General features: G+C 46.0%; 1 protein-coding gene across 2 annotated transcripts in view; it reads right to left on the reverse strand.

Moving 5' to 3' along the window:
- Positions 1-12,069, reverse strand: part of PDZRN3 (PDZ domain containing ring finger 3) — a 161,894-nt gene that overhangs the window by 11,522 nt on the left and 138,303 nt on the right. For both annotated transcript variants that reach the window (XM_078610652.1, XM_078610653.1), the window contains 3 exons: positions 11,197-11,287; positions 4,646-4,744; positions 761-823 (listed from right to left, as the gene is read on the reverse strand). In XM_078610652.1, coding sequence (XP_078466778.1) covers positions 761-823; positions 4,646-4,744; positions 11,197-11,287 — 253 coding nt within the window. The remainder of the gene's footprint in view (positions 1-760; positions 824-4,645; positions 4,745-11,196; positions 11,288-12,069) is intronic.

Raw genomic sequence — 12,069 nt, forward strand, 5'->3', positions numbered from 1 at the left:
CGGCACGCGCTGGCGTCGTGGTACTGCCGGCAACGAGGGACAGCGGACGTTCTTGAGAGGTTGCCGGAGGACGACCTAGAAATTGCACGGTCCGTGAGCCGCCACTGAATCGATTATGGTGGTGCCGTAATGGTAATGACGTCATTCATTCATCCAGAAATGACTTACGGAATTTCAAACGTTTTAAATAGGGTCCCGAAGACAGGCCCTAAGTGCAGACCATTCACACTAATAAATTGAATACCATGCGATCTGCGGCCACAATGAGGGACAGTGGACAGATTTGACTGACAAAGCAATGGTTGCCGTAAAATGACTTAAAACAACAACAACAATGATAATAATGTCGTTAATTTATCCAGAAAAGACTTGCCTTGTCTCAAACATTTCAAGAGTGTCCTTCCCTGGGAATATTTGGCCAAATAATGTGGCATGGAGCCAGAGTACACAGCGACAGAAAGTCCGCAGAGAGGGGTACCCCAAACCTACTTTCTGTACTTTCTTCTCCTGGCCAACTTACTGCCCCCTGAGTTTGTCAGTTTCACGAATCTCCGTGATTTACACACCTTTGCAGTGGATTAGATTTGCGTGTGTAGCAATGCTAAACTTTTGCTTCAGATCGATGAACAAGCAGATTGGTCTCTTCTGGTTACAAAACCGGGGCAGATTGGATCTCTGTTTTCGTGTGATTCTGTTGACAATGTTCAAACCTGCAAATTCAACGGGATATGCACAACGATCTCCACGGCAAAAAACTGACCTGCAGGATTCGGTCGCCTTCTCGAATTCGACCGTCTTTGGCAGCGATGCTTTTAGGGTCAACCTGCAAGAAGGACAGTTGCAGAGTGATGAGCAAAGAGAGCCATGAGGTTTATTACCACGCCACATGGTGCAACCCACGTTATTCTTAAAATTGTTCATCGGGCGAGTAAACGTATTGAATCAAAAAACATCAAGATACAGGTTTATAATCTCTGACCCCACACATGACCTCCATAGTTTCAACTTTGCTCAAAACCAATGCATGGCAGATGCGGCTATTGCCTATTAAACTTTTTTTTTACCATGTAAGGCCCACAGAGCTGTACTGTCTAGCAATTTTTTTTTTAAAAGAGCGACCTGGCCACAAATGACAGTCCAATGAAGTGGGTTATCACGTGGACATTTATAGCAGCCAAATACTCTAAAATCATGTTTCTAAATGTGGAGGGAAAAGCCTGAGGACCCGGATAAAAATCCACGTGACCACGGAGAGAATATGCAAACTCGAACTCATGACCTCCTGCATGCTAGGTGAGGTAGTTAACATCTCGCCACCGCAGCGTCTATACTAACGGACATTAAGAATAGCCCAGAGCTTACTCCTGATGCTGTCGACTGGCTCACCCATCAACCTCGACATGAACCCACGTGAACATTCGTGATCAACTCTCCTCCACATGATAATAGGTGAATAAAATAAATAAAAAATGTTGCGGAGAACCTTAGGAGACTGAACAAAATTGAATCAAGTGTGGGTTTTCTAATGGTTAAAATCCCAATGTAACCAACATATTGAAAGCGGCGGAGAGGTACATTAGCTCAGATTGGAGCAGATTACACCCAAGGACACAAAGCAGTTTTTAATGAACTTAGCTGTCCCCAATGTGAATTGAGAATGCATCTGTGCAAAGTGGTTTTTTGTTAAGACACTGCATCATTATCATTCGACACGCCTCATTATTAATGGGGCTCTGAATGGGTTGCTCACAATTCGTTCAAGGGGAGTGTTTTTATTTGTTATGCATCATTTGCAATGTATTTGTATTCATTTGAAATCAGGGTATGACTTAGCCCTCACTTAACCAGGGTTTATGAAAGAAATACCACGTGACATCCGTCACTAGAAAATAATCGTGAAGAAAATGCATGGCGTAAATGACAGGACATTAAAAAAAACTGATCGGCTTGCGAAAATAAAATCCGTTTTAATTTGGATAAAAATTTCAACAACAACCCATGCACCGCAATCCCACAAACCATCGTGAACAATGAAGGCGTGCTCACTCATCGTGCAAATGCACACTTCATGCGATTACTACTCCTTGTCCCATGCATGGTAATGCGATTTCTAACCAGTAATGGGTTCAATTTAAATAAAGAGGATTTTTAAAGGGCCGTTAGACAGAGCGATGGATGTGATCGCTTCTGCTCAGGGAGCTACGCGGAACACGTCGCAGATCGACAGCGCGGTACGGTGGAAACTTTCCGACGAAAAATGTGAAACTGGGCAGACAAAAGCCGTCAGTTTCAGTTTGGTCTGGGTGCAAATGTTTCAAAAGATACATTCAGCGATGTTTGAATGGGAAGGTTGGTGCACTTACGTTCGGCCAAATATGAGATTTACATTCCCCCAACTTCGGTGGTCTTATAGATCACGCTTTTGAAAGGGAGGGCACATTTCGATAAAAAAAAGAAATGTGGAAAATAAAAGACACCTCACAGAGTTGGCTGGCTGGGCCCAGTGTTGGTAAAATATAAAAAATACACCAACAGAAGAGTCAAACTGGAACATTATATTTTGATTTAAAGCTTTCGTGACTGCAGGGATTCATATTCTTGGTTCTTTCGGTAGAGTCACGTAGAAACAATAAAATAATAAAAATATAAAACAATAAAATTCTCACGACGTTTTTTTTTTCACACCTGATGATGATTGCTTGTGTTGCAGTCGAAACGTCGTGAGAATTTTATTGTTTCATATTTTTGTTATTTTATTGTTTCTATGTGACTTTACCGAAAGAACCAAGAATATGGGACATTATCATTGATTATTTTAGAATGTCATCATCACAAGGACACACTCAGTCTCTCTGTAGGTGCAGAAGACTCATCGCAAGGATACCTAACAATAGAATTTAGATTGATATGGAATTTACAAGCGACCGCATCTCCAGACGCTGTACAGAAACAGAGCATATTTACGTTGTAGAGTGAGGCCATCGGCCATAGGCGGAGGAGAATAGAAAGGTCTTGAGCCCGGACTTAAAAATAGGCAGGGGGTCGACAGCGCAGATGGCTGGGGGAAATGAGTTCTGGTCGATGAGGAAAGCAGAGGAGAATAAGCAATGTCCCACTGAGTAAAGACCCACTGACATAATCCTTGAACGGCCATCATTTTTGGTTTCAATATGAATACATGTAATTGTCAGTCGTATCCAGTAATATGTTGTTTGACTCACAAGGAGACAGTAACCAGATTCTCACGGTTCTCATAGATAATGCAGTGTAGTAATCGCCAGTGTGAATACGTGCATGAGTGATGAAACACAAATTAATATACAAATAACTCGTGAAAAGAAGCAGCAACAAAACAAAGGGACTTTGAATGACCGTTACTTTAGCCTGCGCTTGGGTATTAAAGCAAAAGCATCGAGTCATTTACCAAAGAGGACACTTGACCAACGTGCGGATTTTACAATGGACTTGGAAACACTTCAAAGTGAGCTGTCTCCAACATTTCACACGTTTTATATTTGTGCTGTAAGAGTCTGGGGGTCTCTTAGCGAAATTGCATTTCATCACATGAATGGAGCAGGTGGCAGAAAAAAACATGGAGTGAATTATGGAATATTTGTTTGCTTTCGTCTAAAATAATTAAAAATGGCACGTTGAAAATGTCAGCGGGTTTTACCAACACAATGACTACGTCTCGCGCTAAAATAAATCCCTCGCTGCCTCCGTAATTATACATTTAATTGCAGCCCACTTTAATAAAAAGAGGATTAGCGTGCGTAAAGGTCATAGTGTGTCCAAACAAATCCTGCGCGCGAGACAGCAGTCTAGAGAGAGGGGCCTCTGGTTCTGACGTAATTAAGTGGACGCGCCGGGCTGGGCGTGCGGTGTAACACGCACGCGGCACCTTCGTCCCAAAGCCACTGTGGGGATGACGCGGGGTAAAAAGGTTCCTCGGGGCAATGGAGACTTTTAAGGATGCTCATGACAAAAAGGGACTGGCAGGTAGAGATGACTACCGATTGCTGATATGCTGAGCAATTCAAGGTCATTACCCTCGGTTGAAAAATGTAAAAACGAAACACAACAGAAGGCTCGATAAGCTGTGGGGGTCACAGCAGCGAGCCAGCCAACACCGCTGAGAGCCTGGGTTTGAATCCGGGTATTCACCCGTGATCAAACTGCGTTCTAAAGCAGAGTGCGTTGGCAGTCTCAGTTCCAACTCACACAAAAAAAAAACCTCTATGCTTACATTTCTATTCATTTAAGTAGCTAAATTTCACCTCAGAAATATGTAGTTAAAAAATATTGATTTGACTGCGATGTAAGTGTGTGGAACTTTTTTTGCGTCGTACGTAGCACACGAGCGGGTCGGTGGCCAGCACCACGCTCGGCCGCCTTTGTCTCCCGGGTGGCAATGTTTGCACATCACACCAGGTCCTCATTTGAGGTTGAGTGGACCTTGGGGAAGCCTAGGACCGGTTCAAATAATCGTCACTGGCGTTGGCCGTGGGTCGCGCGAACCATTGCGCTACCGTGGCTGCCCACCACGCAAGCTGACTGACATCGATGGATGTGGAGTGATGAAGAGCAATGGGAACCCGTGGGCGAGACTGTGCCGTCGGGATGCCCCCGCGTGTACGGGCCGCACCTCGGTCACGTAGATGCCCAGGTCGTCCTCGTCGTCAGTCCGGTAGCACACGGTGAGGCCCAGCTTCTCCTGGCTAAAGATGCGGTACAGCTCGACTTCCTGCGGAAACGGACAAAGACAAAACAGAAGGAAAGAAAGGTGAGGTCCCACTATGTAGAATTCAAAAGATTGTCGGGGCAAGTGCTGCAAGTGACCACCTTTGAAGGCTGGCATGGCGAATGTGGTGTGGCCAACACCACTCTCGGCCAACTTTGTCTCCCCAGCTCTGATGTTTACACTGATGTTTACACTGATGTTTACACACTGATGTTTACACACTGATGTTTACACACTTATGTTTACACACTGCACCAGGTATTCATTTATGGCGGAAATTGACCTAGGGACGGTCCTGCACTGGTTTTGCCCTCCGAATTTGTAGCGCAGTGCGCTAACCGCTGCACCACTACTTCCCACCGCAGAACGCATGCAGATGCATGCACATATGAATCATTCATTGAATATGTTCTCCTTTGCCGATCAAATGCCAGTTAGGTCCTGCTTTTTAAAAGCTGCATAGAGGTGGCCGAGTGCCTCACAGAGGTCAAAGTGCTACGCTGGATCCACTGACGTCCCGGGCTTGAATTCAGGCAGCTGACGGTGATTAAACCAGCTTCTACAGTTGCAGTGATTTTATTGTCCCACCAATAACTGCACAAATTACTGCAATACACTCCCCCACCACCCATCACACTAAATTTGGTTCCGTGCTTAATTTGTCCAAATTCCAGCCGTGAGAATTAAACTTATCGGCTTGGCTTGTCGCACGATGAACACTGCTCGATGAACATTACTTTCCGTAGCAGAGCGGGTGTCACGGTACGGCTCCCTACAGTGCGGGACCAGAGGTCACTTGAAGGAATTGCATGAAAGTGCCATCAGCTACTCATCAGTGAAACCTATACATCTGTCATAGAATGCAGTTTGCAGGGTTCAGGCAATATCCAGTTATCATGCAAAGACACTGACATCAAGAAAACCTTTAAAAAATCTCATACATTAAACACAGAAAAGGACATTCAGGAGAAACGAATGTGATAGCTTTACACAATCTGCGATTCTGTGCTGCACAGAAATACACAACAAAACAAAGGTGCTACCTGACAGGTCCCACGTGATGTATTACAATTACGGCTCTAAGCCACAAAACACAATGGTGTGTGCTTCCTACCCAGAAGAACAAGGGCCATCCGAGTGCATGAACGCAGTTCGGTGAACAGCGGCAAAGGTAAAACACCAGGCCATCGAGTAGATCTACAGTGAACCGGCGACTCTTTATTTTGACACCTGATAAAGGATTCACTTTCTCTCCTCTTTTGCTTAAACTGTCCCCTCTTGCCGTGTAGCCAAAGTGCCAATTTTACGGCGCTCAGAGCCTTTCCCAAATGAAAGGAAGCCAGGTCTTGCTTCCATCACTCAATCTGCCTGCGAGCAGCCAGCCACAACAGCCCCGGGTGCCCATCTATTCCGCTAATGGCAAAATGCATTAGATGGGGGGGGGGGGGGGGATATACACACACTGCCGATGACAGCCCATATTTCTAATAAAACACATCTCTCGGCAATTGTCTTGTCCAATTTGGGCCCCGCGGGAAAAAAAAAATTAAAATAAGCAAACCGGAGCCAGTTCCTCGTCAGGAGCTTGCACGCATGCCGCACGCTGGCGACCCGCCCCCGGTAATTGCTTCGTATTGAACTGGAGGGGGGCCGAGGTTTGGGCAGCATCTGTCTGGCAGGCGGAGCTGACGCGCCTTGCTCAGGCCCACACGCTATTAATCACCGGTTACAGACTCGGCCCGGCTGCTCTGATCTCCGATGCGGCCGATATCGCGACGGGCAGAGCGTGGGCCCTGCCGGTCCCATCTCGTGCCCGTCGAAATTTATCTTCCGCAGCGCCCGTTTATTAAATAGAGGCCAAGAGTTTAAGGCGGGATCATTTTTCATCGTCTCGGCGGTCTCCTGTGCGACTCGCGGGCGCTATTCCGACGGAGACCCCACGGATTCGTTTCCTTTTCGTTGTCGATCGCACAGTGCATGCTGGGAGAAGAGGAAGGAAGGGGGGGGGGGTGCAATACTGCTGAGGAAAAACACGTGAACGGAAAGTACGCAGCCCTACAACATGCTCGCTCACGTCGGTGCTGGCAGAAGGGCCTCCAATCCAGAAAGCTGGAGAGAGAGAGAGAGAGAGCTTCTCTGGCGGGTGTTTGGCTTATTCTTCTACGCCGCCGACACGTCTTAGAAGACGCTAAAGTAACCCACACTTTGCCCCATGACACGCGACCTGCCGGCTGACTCACTGTGGCGCACCTCCATTAGGCTGCTCGGTGGATAGAAACGGGGGAGGGGGGGGGGGATTTAAGACACTTGCACCATTGTTTCAGCTGTCATGCTGGAAGATTGAACTGGTGACCTCTGGATTGCAAGTCCAGTTCGCTAACCATTACACCCGTGGCAAATATTTTCTATTGAATATTTTATTATACTACCATTAATCAACTCGTGTGCAGATGCCAGATGCATTGTTCCAACGCAGGAAGATGAGAGACAGTGACTTCCTGAGCCCTTCATCCAGCAGTAGAATCACGATGATGATGGCAGTAGTGTTCAAGTTTATTAACAGGGCAAAGTGGTGGCACAGTGATAAGTGCACTGCGTTATGAACCGGGCTACCTGAGTTCAATTCCTGGACACGCCTAACATCAGTGGTGAGTGACATCTGAACCGGTCCTGGTTGTCCACCCCCCTCACCAACGAGCACTGACCAGCATGGTGAAGTATGGTCAAACAACCCCAGTAAACAATATCGCACTGGAAGGTCTGAATCGGGCAGTGGCCTAACAAAGGGCTGTAAAAAAAAACATGTTTTAAAATAAGTCCATTGTACGATGGGAGAAGCATAATAAACAGGGATCTAAATACGGTTGTTTTTGAAAATTGTAATTTTCCTCTTCCCGGAGGGTGAGAAAACCATCGGCTTAAAATCTGACGAAAAGCAGCAGATTTAGCACATCCACTGCAGCGACAGAAGGTGGCAAAAAACTTGCGCTCAGGAACCAATTAAGAACGCCAGTGATGAGAACGCACAAACTTGAGTGCACGTTTGCCAACAAGACCAGCGTGAAGAGCAGAGAAATTCACCACAGCAGCAGCAGCAGCAGCCGGAGAGGTAAAGAGAAGAGAATTTCAATCGAGTCAGCGCCACGATTGTTGAAAACAGGGCAATCTCACAGCACTGGAAACACATTGGTGGCAATGTCGCATCATAGACCCAGCCACGTCAAAAGCCCATGGGCAGGGCACAGTCAGTTGCGTGCGTGACGAGTCACTAATAAGTATGAACGTGCCATTAGCTGTATCGAAACCTTCACATTAGTTCAACCAAGCCTGTTAACATGGCAGCTGCATGGGCAGCATGCCGTGCACGTTCTATCTCGGAGGATTTCAGTTCTGCGGATCTCTAGCCCACAGGAAAGACACCAAACGCTTTCGCTGTCAGAAAACTGCTGCAGCGAAAGTGATGCCCCTTTAATTTTGGATTTTTCACCGGCAACTGAAACAAGCAATTACCAAAGTTGGCAACTATCAGGCTCGAGTGCGTCGTTCAAGTTGTACAGGAGGGAAATTTGTTTTCAACCATCTTGGCGTGACATACTCGAAGTAGGGTGCTTATTTAAGTTGAATAATCACAGCTCCGTCACATCAACAGCTCGGGAAATCTCTACATCTGAGTGTCCCCTTTACAGTGACGTGCCTCAAAGCACATCTCCCCAACGCACAAACGCAAGGCGGACGAAAGGTGAGCCTGAAACCCTGTGAGCGATACAGCTCCTAGCCGCTTCAGCAGCTGGTCGCGGGGAATCAGCAAGTAAGTGTCGCCATTAGGCCCAAATTGACGAACCCCTCTCGCCGGGGCCTCAGTCGTGGCGTTTTGATTGTACGGAACGATAGGCCCACGAACGGAGCCCCTCGGCACACTGCTCCGTGATCAAAAGTGAGCCAAGAGGTGTCGGGGAAATCCTTTGGCCGGAGGCAGCAGGGGGTCCCCGCGGTGCCGCGTCGGGTGACGACGTATCTCCGTGAGCAGAAGAGCACGGCGAAAGGATTATCTGAGCCGACGGTATTGGACGGCTGCGCCGAATTAGCGGGACGCTATGTTAAAAAGCTCGAGTTAACGGTCATTCCTAAGCACCGGTGGGTATTAGCGGTGACAAATAATTATTCGGCGGCGTTTCAACGTCTTTTTGTTTTTCGTGAATATGAATGCGAAACGCTCAAGGCAATGTGGGTGCTGACAATTGGCGTGAGCTTTAAGGGGCTCAACGGCTGCGTCTCAATTTTGAGGAGATAATGCGAGTGGGTCAACACGAAAAAAAAACTGCTGAAGTAGGCTTACTTCGGCAGCTTTTTCTTGCTGTGGTTGTCCCACCTGATGACGATTGCTTGTGTTGCGATCGAAACGTCGTGATCTATTATTTTTTCTACCTACGTGACTTTACCGAAAGAATCAAAGAGTATGGATCCCTGCAGTCACGAAAGCTTCAAATGAAGATTGGGTTAACACACTGCACCGGGAGCTTGGTAAACTGCGTTTGATTCCTGGCCACGGTGAACAAAGTCATGTCTGAACCGATCCTGAGCTAAACCCCCTTTACTAGTCCACACTGATCACCATGGTGAAGTATGGTAAAAATAACAAAACCTCCATGACCGACACAACCTAGGGAGGTCTTTATATAACAGCGGCTTGCCAAAGCGGTGAACATTTTAAAAAAATATTTTCACTTTATAAATCACAAACAAGACTATATGCCATAAGTTAGACACGAGTAAGCTGATGAGCTATTCTGTGAATAATGAATAACTTAACAATTACGTCATGCAAATATATTTCGACATTTTAAAGTTGAACACAATAATTAGGTGTTATAAGCTGTGAAAATAGCCACTGTACATATCTAATAGCTATAAGATGATGGTAATTGATTGAATGATGTATATTATAATGATGTTATAGAAGGGCTAGAAATGAGAAAATTTTTTTACAAATTGAGTTGAATCTATGATTATAACTAGACGCATTCTGGCCCACAAAGGAAGGCCAGCCTTAAGTTCCACATTGATTTAAGTCTTGTGCAAAATTCTGAAAGATATACGATCCACACCTCAGTTTTTCAGACAATGTGTGTGACACTAAATGTAAAAACAACAGACTAGTGACTTGTCGTAGATACTTAGAATGGCAATCAAATCATATTGATATTAAAGGTTGTCAGTATGCCACACTTGTAATTGTATTTTCAAGATTAAGTTTCAGCATCAACATTTGCATTGCTTTTCAGTTGGGTTTTTGTGTCACCATATCATCATGTGCTACTCGACCAGGCTTCAACCCAATGAAAAGCTCACTCTATATTCCACAATAAAATCGTTATAGTTCCGTAACATTCAAGTTCGGTCAAAGTGATCTCTGGCTCAAATGAGCATTGGGGCGGTACTCATTACCCATTTACAGTCCTGAACCTAGTGGTGGAAATTCCTCATTCCTATGGCAGGGGCTAGTCTCTCCATTGGAAAACCATTGTTGACTTCCCTACTTAGTTGTACCCATTTTTATTGACCCGTGGGGGTGATGGGCTGAGGCTACCCCCTAATCAGGATTTGAACTCGCAACTCTCTCCTAGCGAACTGCTTGTTCCACTGTTGAGTCACCTTGCCTGCCTCCACCAGAGGCTTAAACAGTAGCACTCCGATTTACGTCTCCCCCTTTCATGTTGTTTCGCGAATACGTCGTCACTTTATGGACAGATGATGTCACTGACAACATCTGTCCTTTTTCGTATCCGTCGCCTCTCAGCCTTTTCCTCCCCCTACCCTCCACACGAACTGCTTTGTGTCGTGCATAAATACATTGTTGCTGCACTGTAGAGTACAATATATTATCCACGCACAATATTTGTTGATTTTTTTGTTTTAATCGTGTAATGTATCTTATTGTACCCTGTGTAGTTTGCGTTACAGTTTACTGCTGTACACTGGTGCTGAGCACAGTATTTTTAGTAGATTAATGTAACGGTGTGGGCACGTTTAGGATGAAGATGGAAGCATTGACACACAGCATGACCATACCCTCTGTTGTCTTTCTTTAGCTGTCGTGGTGTGCAGAATGAAATTGCTTTTATTCATGTAATTTCGATATTCGTTGGCGCACCTTTCAAACGACTATATAACAAATCTCTCATGTCATTGTTAGGCATCGTCACAAAACCGCTGCTTGTGGTGCTAATAATTATCTTTTATTACCCATAAAAGCCTCACCAAGTCTCAAGACTCTTATTCAGGAAGCTCCATAATTGAGAAGTTTGTCCAATCCAATTAATGAGTGTATCGCGTACGGGATCAAACTGGAGCAATCACACGCACAACCCACGATGCATACCAGGGGGTTATATTCCGCACATATTCAATCAATAATCAATTGCTTTCATGCCACATGCTTAAAGCGAATGACTAACCTCGTATTCCAGCTCGTCTGCTCTCTCGGGATCCTGGTGCATGCTGGGAAGGTAGTCGTTGTTATCGTAATAGTCGTCCGCGATCATGTGCCTGAGAACAGAAGTGAGAGCGTGAACCCACAACGCTCTTCTCTCCGCGCGCACAAAAACACAAGGCCCAATTACGGAATCGTTAGCGGTGACTCACGTTTACTTTACGGCTTGCAGTGTAATTTAATTGCCGCAAGAGCCTGCCCACTTGCCCACAGAGATAAATTACCACCGAGCCATAACAAACAAAAAAATCCAGCAGCTACCGTATGCTGGGCGCTGAGAGGCCAGGGAGGCTGAGTGATTACATTGGCACTGCTGCCTCTTAACCTGGGCTCCACAGAGTGACATGAAACGAATCTCGGGGCACAGCACTGATCCTCAACATTATTGTTATTAGCCATGGTCAATCCACTGCTGCATGAAGGTCTCCCACAAGCTGCCACCACCTCTCACAGTCCCGGGAATGGAACAATCCACCCAGCCCCTGCGCGCTCGGTTGATGCCCTCTCGGACGCGTTCCATTCCAAAGACAAATCTAAATAAATTTCTGATCACCGTACTCAATCACTTTAACGTACATGTTCAAAACACCAGTGAAGCTGTTAGAAGATTTTCGACCTGGGGCACTGGACTATGGGAATATTCAAAGGGTGAAAGGTCATCACAGATAATGTCCATCAATCCGGCCGCACTCCACCATCACTTCTGCTAGATGCCACGGCTGCTGCTGCACAGTTGTTGAGGGGTCTGCTATTGCAGCTCTTCCCACCGTCCGGCTTTTGGACTTCTTCTGCTCATATTTTACATCACGGTCCTCATTGGGACTCAACGAGAACCTTA

This window comes from Lampetra planeri, chromosome 34, assembly GCF_965212315.1.
Source record: "Lampetra planeri chromosome 34, kcLamPlan1.2.h2, whole genome shotgun sequence".
Taxonomy (NCBI): Eukaryota; Metazoa; Chordata; class Hyperoartia; order Petromyzontiformes; family Petromyzontidae; genus Lampetra; species Lampetra planeri.